The sequence below is a fragment of the Mytilus trossulus genome, chromosome 5 (genome assembly GCF_036588685.1).
Source record: "Mytilus trossulus isolate FHL-02 chromosome 5, PNRI_Mtr1.1.1.hap1, whole genome shotgun sequence".
Lineage (NCBI taxonomy): Eukaryota > Metazoa > Mollusca > Bivalvia > Mytilida > Mytilidae > Mytilus > Mytilus trossulus.
The window spans coordinates 70,665,777-70,681,436 of NC_086377.1; the positions used below are offsets into that span (position 1 = coordinate 70,665,777).

General features: G+C 35.8%; 1 protein-coding gene across 1 annotated transcript; it reads right to left on the minus strand.

The window, feature by feature from the left end:
- Nucleotides 1-7,108: 7,108 nt before the first annotated feature.
- LOC134718263 (uncharacterized) lies at nucleotides 7,109-8,626 on the minus strand. Its single transcript, XM_063580756.1, has 2 exons — nucleotides 7,779-8,626; nucleotides 7,109-7,517 (listed from the first exon to the last, which is right to left on the minus strand). The coding sequence occupies exons 1-2, from the start codon at nucleotides 8,624-8,626 to the stop codon at nucleotides 7,109-7,111; spliced, it is 1,257 nt and encodes a 418-aa protein (XP_063436826.1).
- Between the last annotated feature and the right edge of the window lie 7,034 nt (nucleotides 8,627-15,660).

The window sequence follows — 15,660 nt, forward strand, 5'->3', positions numbered from 1 at the left end:
AAACTAAGAAAAAAATCATTAAGAAAATATTCCAATTACTTCCATTGTTATTTGTGACTTTACTTGTAATTTTGGTGTTTACATATATGATACAGGAAAAAGAGAATTGAAAGAAAAAGAAGAACAGCAATGTTACAAGAAAAGACGAAAGGTTTGTAGATATAGGAAGATGTGATGTAAACGGGTAACGATAAAAGATGCCATGTAGGAGGCAGATAAGACGATAATCAAAGAGCACGGATCTCGTTTGTCGCATTCTTAAGGCTCCTCGAAATACATTTTAACAGTACCAGGTTATAGCTTATATAATTATCTTTAAAAGTTATTTATTTAAGGTAACATCTCATATTATATAATAATTGACGAAAAAGAGGTTGAATCTTGTAAAATTTTTAAAAAATATCAAAACACAAACTGGACGATACAAAACTGTATCTCATCCACTTAAGCAATTGAATAAAGGTTAATCTGATTCAATAACTCATAATAGTTATAATTTGAGGTAATATCTAGTTTATTAATTCAGAAAAGTGGTTGAATTTATTGCAAAAATAGCACAATATAACTTTTAGTTATAAATAGTGGTTGAAATTTGTATAATGTGATATTGACCGTTTAATGATTTTATATGTATACCAATTACATAGAAATGTTGATCGACTTTGTGTTACATCTTATAAATTATGTATCAAAAAAGTATTTTGGTCTTTTTAAACGGCATAACGTTAATAAAAAAAAATATGAGAGATTCATTATTACATCTTAATCAATTGCGTAGAAAAAAATAAGAGAAATACGTTAGAATTAATAGAAAACATTTGTGGTGAACTTACACCTAGAGACTTACGAATGTGAACATGCATTTTTGGTGATGTCAAAAACTGTAAAAATGTAATATTGAACAGTCCCGATAAACGACAATGATATGTTCAAATCCAATTAACAATGATGGTACGGAAGTTTCGACTCTGGTACACGTAGACTAAGTGCTGACCTAATTTCCTAAAAATCCGTTATAGTGTTGCTAACAGATGTCCAAAATTAGGAGTACAACTTGGTGGAAGTAACTGTTGAGCCATTGAAATAAGAAACATAAATAAGATTATTCGGGATGCACTTTTCAATGGGAGGTAACTGTTATCAAAATACTATATTACGATCATGTTCGAACAAAGCCATTTCTATACAATAGTTATCAAAAGTACCAGGATACCAAGTTACTGCCTAGGAAAATTGCAGTATCTTCCACTAGCAGTTCTACACTTATGCAGTAAAGTTGATGCGGGTAAGATGCTATCCATCCCATCATGTACTGTGTCATCTTTAGGTCAGAAGGGGGACGTTAAATCCGATGCCTTGTGTCAAGAGAGTGCCACGCTCTTTGCACGTAAAGAACTCTTGCAAAAACTCTTTGAGGTGTCCGTAGGTGGCCTGTTGCAAGGCAATATTTCTGTCCCTATCCATTAGTTTAAACATATTTATTTATAGTGGATTGGGAAACAAGTTTTGCAACTTATATTAATTCCTTTCCACTTTGCGGGTGCGAGTGCTGCCTTGTAGCGGCATTAGCCTACTCTTTTTTCGAAATCTACAAGGGTGTCTTTAACGTGCAAGGGATGTGGCTCTCTCTTAACACGGGTCAGCCATTTATCGTCCCCGTCCGACGGACTATCATCGTTTCCTCAAGACCATACTTGCAAATGGTGTCAAGGGAGAGCCGAAAACTGAATTATTGAAATTTTCATCCCAAACGGGAATCGAACCAGGAACCTTTGTGATAGTAGTCCGATGCACTAACCACTACACCAAGGCTCTCTTTCCATTATACCCTCATTTTGCAGGGGCAGTCCAAATTTCCCCGACCATCATCCCAGATGGCCTCTATTGTGTTACCCTACCTATTGCATTTATTGTGAACTTGTTCTGGTCCTAAATATGCATGAAATATTTGCCACTGAACGTTAAGCAACCAACAATCAATCATCTTTAGATAATAAATAGTATGTAACATAACATATCTAGCTTCTGAAATAATTAAGCTTGCCATGATTTGATCCAAATTAAAGGTCTGTTTTTGCCTCTGTCAACAGTTTGTTTTAAAATGATGTTCAAAGGTTTTCTCAGTTATTGGTGTAACTATTATGCCCCTATAGTAACTGGTCTCTGTTGGGTCTTTTTCTTTCTTAAGTACTGGTGTGTGTATACCGGATTTGAAAAATAATGGGGAAAAAGCCTTTATTCTCCACTAGTTTAAGGCAAACAATATAACTGGTTGGTAATAAGTATAATGATGTGAAACACGGCACACACTTTGTTTATGTTTGAGCACATTTTTTTTAATATGCTATATTTAAAATTGAGAATGGAAATGGGGAATGTGTCAAAGGGACAACAACCCGACCATTTATAGTCCAAATAATTATGACGTCTTGAAAGGCTATTATAATTTTTTTCTTTGACGCCTTATGTCGACGTCATAATGCTGAAGCTGCTATTTTCGGTTGGACTTTCAGAGCATATTTTGCTCTCAACTTTGAGACCCAATTACGCCATCAAATTTTCATTGAAGGCCAAAACAAAATGCATACTAGTATATAAAAGTTCTTACCTTTTATGTGTTTGTTTGAGCAAAATATTTCCAATTAATCACTACAGAAATAATAATATAACTAACAATTCCATCCGAGGCGGGAACATGTCGACTGCATTTTTTAAAACGTTTGTCGGATTTCTTTTTAGGAGATCATAAAATAATTTGTACACCAAACTCGGTAAAACCCGAATTTCCGGAACCATTGTTTAACATTATCCGGAAAATCAGGTTCCTCAAAATGGACCGAGTTTGGTTAAAAAATATATTTTATACACCTTAAATGAAGCATCATCAGGAGAAATCAGCTAAACGTTTTAATAAAGCAGTAAATTCCCTCTTAAAGTCCAACTGAAATTGAAAACTGCTGCCTTGGCTGGTGGACTCCCCTGATCACTAGAGATGCTCGCCTGGAAAGGCTCACTCGAGCTGAGGTTGACTTTTTCCAGAAAGGCTTGACGCTGATGCCCCTGTAAGAGAGCCATCAACTCCACCTGCGCCCTCCAGTGCATGAGGACTGCAGGCGAGTTGATTGGCGACAGCGTGACGGTTGGTGAACCTCCCACTGCGCCAATTGGCACACTGCTGCCATGGCTCCCCACTCAGCGCTCAAGTCATCTGGTTGATTGATTGTTGGTTGCTTTACGCCGCATTAGCACAAAAAGGCTATATCGCGGCGAGAGTTAATTCGACTATTTTTACAACTTAAAGCATATTTTTAAAATAAGACAAAAGGTCCTTTAATATACTAAAATTCTTGACTAAAGCAAATTGAGTATATACAAATAAAAATCAACAGTAAAATAACGTGATAAAAATTAAAATCGATTTAAATATAATAACAATTTTATATTCTATAATAAATTCCAATTTCTTTTAAAAAAGCAACAATATTTGTAAATGGAACATTATTAAATAAATCATACATATTATTGACATTGAAATGCTTCTTACGAATATCAGCAAAGTCAATACAATTAATTAAAACATGTTTAATAGTATACTTGCAGTTGCAAGGAACACATTGTGGTTCATCTTCATTTTTTAAAAGATACTCGTGTGTTATTCTAGTATGACCAATACGGCATCTAGTAATAACACACTGATCTTTTCTGCACATAATATTATTAAAAGGTTTGCCTAAATTAGATTTAATTTCATGCAATTTATTAGCATCTTTATTACTCCATTTATTTTTCAAAATATTAAAAACATATTCCCTAATATTAGATTTAAAATCAGTATATGGTATATCACAGTTCGATAGAGGGTCACCCAGGGCATTCTTTGCCTCAAGGTCTACAGCTGTGTTTCCAAGGATTCCAACATGACTTGGAACCCATAGAAATATTATTTCTTTCAGAAGAATTTTTAAATTCCTCATTACATATAAAATTTTCAGGATTGTTGGGTTTTTAATTTTAGTATTTCGTATAGCTTGTAAACATGAAAGTGAATCCGAACATATAATAAATTTGGATTTATCTGAAGAAGCAATAAATTTCAAAGCCAAAATTATTGCTTCTGCTTCAGCGGTAAAGATGGATGCATCAGATGGCAAACGGAGGGTTGCAGCTCTGTCCCTGAAGACAGCAGCAGATGCAACTCTATCACCATCTTTTGATCCATCAGTATAGACAGTTGAAAAATCTAGATAATCGGCTTTAATTTCAGCATAGTGTTGCTGAATTAAAAGAGGATTTGTTTTATTTTTATTGTGTTCACGGAGATCAAATATCATTTTTGGTTTGGGAAGTTCCCATGGAGGACATTTGCAAGTTTGAACTTGAGCAACAGATTTTAAATCAAAAGAAGCTAAATGTGGTTTTAAACGTAAACCTAACGGAGGAATTTTATGTTCATGTTTTGCAAAAATATCTTCATAAATCGGATTAAAAACACAGCTGTAGGCAGGATTATCTGGATGGGCTTTTAGTTTGACAGCATATTGAAGTCCAAGCTTCAAACGTCTGTCAGTGAGTGAGTGCTCATCAGCCTCTACATACAGACTCTCAACTGGTGAGGTTTTAAATGCGCCAAGACAGAGACGCAAACCTTGGTGATGCACAGCATCGAGAATCTGAATGTAGGACTTCCTTGCAGAGCCATACACTATAGAACCATAATCTAGTTTAGATCTAACAAGAGATCTATATAAATTGAGTAAAATGTTGCGATCAGCACCACAGTCAGTGCTGCCGACAACTTTTAAAATATCTAAAGCTTTTAAACATCTCGCTTTTAACATTTTGATATGGGGTAGAAAGGTTAACTTTTTATCGAAAAGTAAACCAAGAAATTTGGTTTCATCAACCATTTTAATTGGGTTGCCGTACAAAGTTAGTTCTGGATCGAGATGCAATTTTCTTTTGTTACAAAAATGCATCCCGACCGTTTTTGAAGTGGAAAATTTAAAACCATTTTCCGAGGCCCATTTTTCAATTCGTCCAAGACATAATTGTAATTGTCTTTCAATGTTATTCATATTTTTGCCTCTGTAACATATTAAAAAATCATCAACGTACAATGAGCCTTCAATATTACTTTTTAAAACTTCAACAAGGCTGTTGATTTTAAGACTAAATAATGTAACAGATAAAATACTCCCCTGAGGGACACCCATCTCTTGATCATACAGATCAGACATGGTCGAATTAACTCTAACATTAAATTGTCTGTTAGAGAGAAAATTAGAAATAAAATTAGGCATATTGCCTTTCAACCCCATATCAAATAGATCTTTTAAAATACCATATTTCCATGCAGTATCATAGGCCTTCTCAAGGTCGAAAAAGACCGACACCACATGTTCATTTTTCGCAAAACCATTACGGACAAATGATTCGAATCGAACAAGATGATCAAGAGTACTGCGACCCTGTCGGAATCCACACTGGATATTGGCTAATAGTCCATTGGATTCCAGGAACCAAACAAGGCGATCATTGACCATCCGTTCGAGTGTTTTACAGACACAACTGGTAAGAGCAATTGGTCGATAATTAATAGGATCCGTATGATCTTTACTTGGTTTTGGAATAGGCACGACGGTTGCAAGCTTCCAGATTGATGGTAAATCACCAGATTCCCAGATGTTATTCATGAGCTGCAAGAGAGCTTCTAGCGAGGAATCTGGCAAGTGTTTTAAGAGTTGGTAGTGAATATTATCAGGCCCACAAGCTGTATCATGGGCTTTTGACAGAGATGTTTTAAGTTCTTCAAGAGAAAATAGTTTATTATAATTTTCACCATTTTTTGATTTAAAGTTTAATTTAATTTTTTCTTTTTCTTTTTTAACTTTTTTAAAGTCTTCCCTGTAGTTGTTACAAGAAGAAGACTTCGCAAAAGTTTCACCAAGTTTGTTGGCAATATCCTTTTCAGATGTTAATAAATTATTGCCGTCTTTCAAATGTTTTACAGTGGCTTTAGAATTTTTACCTTTAATTTTATTTACCATATTCCAAACTTTTGTCATCGGAGTGCGAGATGTAATCCCCGAGACAAATTTTTTCCAGGATGTTCGTCGGGCTTGCCTACAAGTCCGCCGTGCCTTAGCGCGAAAAATACGGAACTTACTCAAGTTTTCCGTCGTTGGTTGTTGATTGAACAGTCTTTCAGATTTTTTACGGTCACCTATGGCTTGATCACATGCGTCATCAAACCATGGTTTACTGGGATGTTTTGGATTTGCCGAGGTCTTAGGAATAGTTCTGTCAGCAATTGTCGTTAGAACTGTATTAAAAGTTAAAATTGGATCTTGCACAGTCTCAAACATCTTTGACTGAAGTTCCGCTCGACAGAGATTCTCAAACAAGGACCAGTCCGCCTTGTCAAGTTTCCAACGTGGTACTCTCTGTTGGGCAGAATTAAAAAGATGTTCAAGTACTATTGGAAAATGATCACTTCCACATAGATCATCATGAACACGCCATGAATAATCCAGAAGCAGAGAGGGATCGCATATAGTGATATCAATAGAAGAATAAGACCCGTTTCCAGGATGAAGATACGTATTAGATCCATCATTAAAAATGCATAATCCTTCTTGAGAGACAAAGTCCTCAATGATCTTACCTTTGGCATTATGAGTCTTGCTACCCCATAATGGATTGTGGGCTTTGAAGTCGCCCATAAGTATAAATGGTGAGGGTAATTGATCAGTGAGGTTTTTGAGTTTTGCTTTATCGATAATTGAATTAGGTGGAATATATATCGAACATAATGTAATTGTTTTGTCTAATGATAAACGAATTGCAACTGCTTGCAGATCCGTTGTGAGTTGGACTGTGCTATGAATGACGTTGTCCTTCACAAAAATGGATGATCCGCCTGCAGCACGTTCATCTACCTTAGAAAATGTACTATACATGTTGTATCCTTTTAAAGATACGTTGTCACTTTCTTTTAGATGAGTTTCTTGAAGACAAAATGCAATAGGTAAAAAAGACTGAACTAGAAGTGTTAACTCGAGAAGATTTATTTTAAGACCTCGGCAATTCCATTGGATTATATTTGTCATTATTTAATAAAAGAAGGGCGAATGCTGTCGAGTTTGCCAGCATTCTTATTTCGCTCACCCTGAGATCGTGATCTTTCGGGTGGCGGAACACTTTCAGTTTCCATTTCAGTTTCGATAAGTGTAGAAAATCTGTTGTGCGAGGAGAGTCTTCGATCTCCAGGACTACGCGCAGCTGGTGTTACTCCGCCTCGACCCCTACCCCGCGACCTCGAATCAGAAGACTTCTGAGAGGATGTATTTCCTGGCTTCTTTTGGACATCCTTCTTTTCTTGAGAACGAAGAGGAGATGGGGCTCTGGTAGACAGTGTACTGGACGAAGAAGATACCTTCTTGGATGCAGATGAAGGAAGACTTTTGGAGGTGGAAGAATCATCTATGTCACTGGGAAGATCCCAGACAGATTCACCGCTCCAATTGTGTATTTCTACTGTTTCTTTTTTCTTTTTATTTTTTTTCTCATTTTTTTTTGGTGATGATAGTGAGCTCTGTAGGGAAGATTGAGTTGACTGAGTACTGGTTTTGGAAGATATTGGTTTTCTTGGAATTAATATTCTATCGGTAGGTTCTGTTTCAACAGGCAGCATTTTAAAATTGTCCGCATCAATTGGCCAAGTCATGCGAGTTTGTGTATTCTCGTGACTGAATGAGCGGACAACTTTGCTGGCGTACGATGGTCTGTTTGAAACGAGGAGATCATTCGAAACAGAAGCTATCTGTTTAGCTTCTGGGTAACTAATGTTTCTTTCTGTTTTAATTTTAATAATATTTTTTTCTTTAAGGTAAACAGGGCAGTCCCTAGACGATGAAAAATGGGATTCACCACAGTTTACACATTTAGAAGATTCAGAGTGACAGTTTGTTCCCTCGTGTCCTTCGTCAGAACACTTGAAGCATCTCTGCTTACCACGACATTGTTTGCTTCCATGACCAAACTTTTGACAAGTAAAGCATCGAATTGGGTTTGGGATAAACATGTCAACTCTGATTCCGAAGCAACCTAAAGTAATAGATGGAGGAGGAGTTGGAGTTCTAAAGGTCAAAAGATAAGTATTTAATTTGATTATATTTCCATTCTTTTTAATTTGAAATCTAATAACATTAGTTACACCTTGGCTTGAAAGTTTCTCACCGATTTCTTCCACGGTAAGGTCATCAAGGTATTGACTTCTGTCTCGAATGATCCCCTTACAGCTGTTCAAACTGTTATGAGGAGAGGCAGAAACAGGAAAGTTTGATATTGTAGACATTGTAAGTAAATTTGTTGATTGACTTTTGTTGGAACATTCAACCAACAAATTGCCAGATCTCATTTTTGAAACTTTTTTAACAGTACCAGCAACGCTTTGAATTTGTTTGTGAATTACAAAGGGCGATATTTTTGAAATTGGTTTTTCTTCTGTTCCTTTTATTACAATAAATCTGGGCCAACTGTCATCTTCCCGACAGAGCACTGAATCATCACATTTTCTTTTCTTGTGTATTAAAGCTGATTGAGAGGGTTTGTTTTGTTGTGCCATATGAAAGGAGAAAGATTCACCATTCTTGCCATCCACCCACCTCGGAGTGCCTACAAGGGCGATGCTGTGTTTCCGTGGCGAACCGGGATCGAGTGCCAATGCTGAAAACGAGCTCCAAATATAATGTAGCTGGTCCTCAAAATTAGCACCCAAGATCCACTGCGGAAAGCACCAGATGTTCCAAGAATAGTATACTCAAGCAGAGCGTATCCATCAAGCGAAAAAGAAAGCGTACCACTTGATTGACCCATGAGCCATCGCCTTCTTCAGTTATCCAAAATATAAATAGCTTAATTTAAAATACATGTGTATATTATGAAAACTGTTACAAGAAAGCTTATTGTTGAGGATTAACTGAAGGGCTCGACATGACCAGCCGATTGATCGAACCGGGTCCATCCGACCTCCCGTTTAGATGATTTCGAAGCCAAAGCAGCTTATTGAACTATAGTCTCGTCCGTCCGGGTATTTTCTGACCGTAAGGAGTCTGGCTATAGCCCTCATCCACAAGGATCTCGTCAACCACCGACACGGGTAGCAACCCACGGCAAACGGGTTGGAGAGCCTATTTTATTTAAAACATCGGGCATCTCACGATGTTCGGATCACTTTAGTCTGGTCTCTATCCTTCGACCTGTCCAGCATGGGTAACCCTACCAGGAGACGAAGCTCCAGCTGGCATAGCTCTTGGGGTCACTGAGACACGCAAGCCCTCCGACCACGGCAAGGATAGCGATCCACCGGAGGGCAAGTCATCTGGAGTCAGCCCCACAGTCTCAAGTTGGCTTATCACTCAATGGATGGGATCCCCACAGCAGCCCCCCTCCCTTAGGGCCCTGAAGAGTGTGCTCAACGATGTGAGGCGCACCCGGGCTAACCCTTGGTCGGCAACTCCAAGGTCACGGAACACCTCGGCCACGTTATGGTATACAAAGTTGAACATAAGGACATCATTAAGATAAAGAAAAATACAAACAATTACTAAAAAGAAATTGCATGTGAATGGTTGATACGCCTTTTTTGTTCTCTTTTGTTTCAATGAATAAAAGATGAACATTATGAATATAAATTACCAATTATCTCCCCTCTATATACATGAATGTTAAATACATTATCATAAAGGTGTGCCTTATTTCCTATTAAAGAATATTGAAATTTCTTGATTGATATCTTAAATTTATCTAATTGAATTATAATGACATTACAACAATTGAACTTTAAATAAAATCTGTTGCTTTTTTTAATCATAATAAGGCACACAGCTTTTTTTTCTCTCTGTACAGTTGTACAAACATTTATACATTACAAAATAATATTTTTTATGGATCAAATGTAACATGAAATTACAAAATTACCCCCATTGATTTTAACTAAGAAATGACTCTTAACATTTTCCTGTCTATTCTAAATGACATCAAAATGTGGTGCACACTGATTAACCATTATTCCTTATAATTTTATCATAAATTCTATTTTAAGCTGGAGTAAATCATGAAAAATGTTGACGATGTTATGGTTACATGAAAAAATTATGTCCATTAGCTGCTTTACAAAAAAAAGTAAAATCACAAAAATACTGAACTTAGAGGAAAATCAATTTGGAAAGTCCATAATCACATGGCAAAATCAAAAAACAAAACGCATCAAAAACGAATGGACAAGAACTGTCATATTCCTGACTTGGTACAGGCATTTTCAAATGTAGAAAATGGTGGATTAAACCTGGTTCTATAGCGCTAACCCTCTCACTTTAATAACAGTCTCATCAAATTCCGTTACATTTACATGATGCGTAAACAGTCACAATCAATAAAATAGTCAAAATATGGGAACATCAGTCATCATCGTATAACAATTTAACAGGACACAAAAACATCTACTATCTACGAACACATGGATTGATTTGAGTGTCTGACGTCAGAAAAATTATATACGTCACATAAATTTGTCGTTCAAAGTGCATACAATAGTTATCCAAAGTACCTGGATTATAAAGAATTTTAAATTTTACATAGGCAATGAGCGCAGACAGGGTTAAAAAATCAAAAGTATGTAAGAATAAATTACAGAAATCAAACTAGTCCAAAAGTTATACATAGAATTTATGAGAATCCAAAACTTTTAAAAGGAACAATTTAACAGGACACAAAAACCTATCCACGAACACATGGATCTACTTGAGTGTCCGACGTCAGAAAAATTATATACGTCACATAAATTTGTCGTTCAATGTGCATACAAACAATTTTAAAATTTACATAGGCAATGTACGCATACAGGGTTAAAAAATCAAAAGTATGTAAGAATAAATTACAGAAATAGACCGAGATTCAAACTAGTCCAAAAATTATACATAGAATATATGAGAATCCAAAACTTTTTAAAGGGAACAATTTAACAGGACACAATAACATCTACTGTTGATGTTCAATGTGCATATAAACAATTTTAAAATTTTTTCATAGGCAATGTACGCATACAGAGTTAAAAAATCAAAAGTATGTAAGAATAAATTACAGAAATAGACCGAGATTCAAACTCGTTCAAAAGTTATACATAGAATTTATGAGAATTCAAAAATTGTCAATTCCACTACGCCTTTGATTGATTTTGACGTTTGTGGTTCAACGTATAAAGTAATTCATAATAGAAATATATCATAATGACATATTATAGACAAATATCATACTGACGGGATCTTTTAAAGTACAGAGTCACGTTATAAGCACAAAAGAAATACAAAGAGTCACATATACAAAACAAATCACCAAAAAATGAAAGCCAATACAAACACATTGACGAGATGTATAAGTACCGAGCCACGTCAAACGGATATCGCATAAAACTATTCAACAGTAAAAGTAATCTTAATAATAGAACAAAAACAAATAAAAGAACAATAAAACATGTTGTTAAGATGATACACAACATCAGTACGCAGAATCTATACATCAAGACCATCGTGTATTATTTGAGAAGTTGATACGGAATATTTATCAACAAGGTCTTGGTACCTTCCGATGAACTTTTTTAGAAAAGGGACGAGACGTTCTTTGACATACCCCTGGTTCATCAACTTTCTACTCAGACACTGATGACGTTTTACAAAGTCTGAGTAGGAGCTGCAAGCTCTTGAATATCGAATAAGTTGGGAAATATATATCCCATATGCAGGTGAAGTTGATATATTGCTACTAAGGTGGGGGGAATTTATAATTTCGAAATTAAAATCGTCTCGTTCGTCATAGATTCTGGTACTGAGATGACTGTGTAAGTCAAATTCGAGATATAAGTCTAAAAATGAGGCGGAGGAAGCCGTGTCTGTTGTTTCTTTAATCTCGAGTTCTGGGGGATATATTAATGGAACCCAATCAGAATAGTTCGGATTGTTTAAGGAAAGAACATCATCAATATATCTGAAAGTGAAATTAAATAATCTGGCTTCTTTGATTCTCTTGTTTTTGACAAGTGTCTGGAGGAACTCCGATTCATATGAAAATAAGAAGAGGTCGGCAAGAAGAGGCGCACAGTTTGTTCCCATAGGAATGCCGACAACTTGTTGGAAAAGTCTACCTCCAAACTCAACAAATATGTTGTCGATAAGAAACTCCAGCATACTGACTACTTGTCCTTCTGTGTAGCATGATTTACCTTTTTGTTTGTCACTATTAACGAAATATGCTTTATGAAATCCCAAAGTAATAAATTTATAGCGTATGCTACCATTTTATGTTGAAAGGCATTGTGGATAATTTCTTTTAGGCGATTTTTCAATTTTACATGGGGAATGGTGGTATACAGGGTTGAAAAATCAAAAGTTTTGATGGAACTTATTTCAGAAAGAGACCGAGATTTGAAATTGTCTAGAAGTTCTTTAGAATTTTTAAGAATCCACATATGGTTAATACCACTACGCGAGTAAACAGTTTCACAGTATTTCTGAAGACCCTCTTTCACTGCGGACAGAATTTTAGTCAATCTAATAGACAATCCTTTAGTGGAACATGAAGATGAGCCAGCAATATACCGTTGTTTGTATGGAATTTTATGAAGCTTTGGTATCCAATACAAACAAGGTAAGTCCTCCGATTTGGTGTTCAATGTAATGTTTATTGAAGCCATGAAGGACTTATGATTTGCTAAAATCTCATCCTTGTCAAATGATATGTCTTTGTATGTGGGATTACCTGAGTGCTCCGTTATACCCAATTCTTTTACAAGACATTCGTAGTAATACGATTTACATACAAAGACAATATTATTTGAAGCTTTGTCCGCAGGAACAACAACATACTTATCATGAAGAGTTGATAGACATTTCATGACCTCTTTGTCTCTGAAAACGGACTTTGGTCGATCGTTCACAGAGTTTTTCAACTTGTGAATGCGACGTTTTATCAGAGACCTGATAGTTTTAACCCATTCTGACAAAGTGTCCAGTTCAACTTCTTCTCGCTTAGCCCATGCTCTGGCGTAGTCCTCAATAGAATCCATAATTATTTTGGAAGTTATGGTTCCAATTGATGTGTTGGGGTTCTCTAAACTTAGGACCATGAGAAATCACCTTTCGGAGATTTTCATGTTGAATTATATTTAGATCCCCAGTTAAAACATGACCAGAGGGGCTGTAATTATAAGGCGAGTGGGAACAGTCACATGTCTGAGGGTTTTTAAGGTATTGTTCTAAGTCAAGGTCCTGCAATGCCTGTTTATAGTTAAATATTTTAGGTGCAATGGTTTTGGTGTAACTGTAGGATACAATAGGAACAGACTGATTTTGAAAATAAATAGGAATTTTAGATGTTACCTCCTTGTGATGTAGAACGTTGCAGATATTGATTGCATCGATTCCTCTATTGGCAAAATCAACAGGAAGGAATCTCCTCTTTTCTTCATGTAAAGGTTCAGATCTTACTGGTTTGAAAAGACGGAAAAGAGCTACATCACAAATAATACTGACTAGTCTGTATATTGCAGAAAATGTATTGCTGCCTCCTTTGTCAAGTGCATAATCTCTCAAACGTTTAAGAAAATTAACTGGCAGTGAAAAGAGAATAGTTCTTATGTAATGTAACCCTAGTGGATGATGAAGATGTGAAAGCTCCCAGATGGTGATCTAGATTTGGAAGACTTTTTTACATTAGGCCGATGGTAATGTTTTTGCCCATGACTACGTTGTTGTCGTAAGGTAGTATTAAATAAACCCATTACATTAACATCACTGCAGGCAGGACTTGACAAATTTCCTAATCCTTTAATATTGTCATTGCAACCATATGGCATTGCAGTCCCTAACTCCCTTATCCAATAATTTTCTCTATCTTTGCGGAAGGGAGTACTTAGTACAGGGCTATTTGTGTGGTGATAAATTTTCTCAATAATGCGTACTTTCATAGATAAAGAAGGATCATGGTCCGGTTGATTAAAATGGTTATAAAGAACCCTAAATTGAGGATCTTTATTATCAGACCGGTGTTGATTCATTCTTTTACGCGCAAAGTTTGACGAGTTTCACCAACATAAAGAAGTCCACACAAAGTACATTCGATTCCGTACACGACATTGTCCGTGGAACAGTCCAGAGGCTCGAAAGATTTAGTATAATATGTTTTAGATGTTAAATTACTAGTAAAATCAGGAGTCGTGATTAACATATCACAAGTCTTACACGTACTCCTTTTTCCTTTTTTATGTTTACAAGAAGAAATGATAGGTGTTGATTCACTTGTAGCAGGTGTATTTAAACAGTCGAAAACATTGACGCAGCATGGCTTTAATTTATGAAAGGTATCTGATTTTTTGAAATAATAATTACCTTCTGGCTGAACATAAGTCAAATCAGGGGTATCCCGGAGGATTCCGTGGAACACACAAATCAAATGCTACAGTGTTCCGTGCAGCAAAAGAGGACCTTGGTAACCCGGGCGACGTCCCAGCCGGTTTGTTCTTCGTATATTTTGTATTCATCATGCATAAAGCAAAACACTGCCATCCGATCAAAAGAAGTGTTGCATACAAAATTTAATTACTTTTATGCCATTTAGTCTCTCGTTGTATTATATTAAATTGCAAAGTTATTTACAACAAATGTATTATGAGCATATGTGTGCTGTAAATGCAAACGTTCAGTAGTAATATCTTCCTGCTCAACTCTTTCAATTCTCCTTGTCTCTACAAGCCTACAACCCTCCAGTACAGTCATGGACAACATTCAATTTCCTCAAAATATGTTTTCATTCTACTATATCCTTAAGTTGCAATTTAAGTACTTTTTTGACAACCATATACTTTCTCGTTTACCAATGCAGATTTATAGACAACCATAATTTGTTTATGTTGACCTCTCTTTAGTATAACAATCAAGCCTTCTTTAAAGACACCAATGCACTCCTGAAAACACGAAGACTAAATTATATTAAAAAAATGTAAGGGTTCCATCGAAAACAATGTCTCTCCTACTCTCTGAATCTAAAAAATGTTTAAAAAAACATTAAAAGTAAAAATTGCTACCTATTAAAATGTGTAAACCCAGTGAACGTGTTTGCACCTGTCCTAAGTCAGGAATCTGATGTTCAGTGGTTGTTGTTTGTTGATGTCGTTCATAAGTGTTCCTCTTTTTTATAGAGTAGACTAATGGTTTTCCCATTATAATGAATTTACAGAGATAATTTGGGACCCTTTATAGCTTGCTGTTCATTGTAACCTTAAGCTCTATGTCAAAGGCCCTACTTAGTCTTATAACTCTTACAAACTGAACTTGGATGGTGAGATCTCTCATTGACATTCATAGCAAATCTTCTTATATCTATGTATATAAAATTATATTTAAACGAGTCTAAATTGAAAACTACGTTCAAACCTATGATTGCGTTGGATAAAAACCGCAATTTTTATACGTGTGCATATAACACCAGTTGTTCGAGCTGTTAGTCAATTTCGTTTTGTTTAAATATACTTTTCACTTCTTATTAATTCCTTTCCACTTTGCGGGTGCGAGTGCTGCCTTTGTTTGGGATTAACTCATTTGAAGGCTG

What these genes read in the sequence shown, in the direction of transcription:
- LOC134718263 (XM_063580756.1), bottom strand. Translation starts at nt 8,626, where the DNA reads ATGGCACAACAAAACAAACCCTCTCAATCAGCTTTAATACACAAGAAA. An exon ending in CTCGTTTCAAACAGACCATC is followed by an intron (nt 7,518 to 7,778) that starts GTACGCCAGCAA and finishes ACACAATTGGAG; the next exon opens with CGGTGAATCTGTCTGGGATC.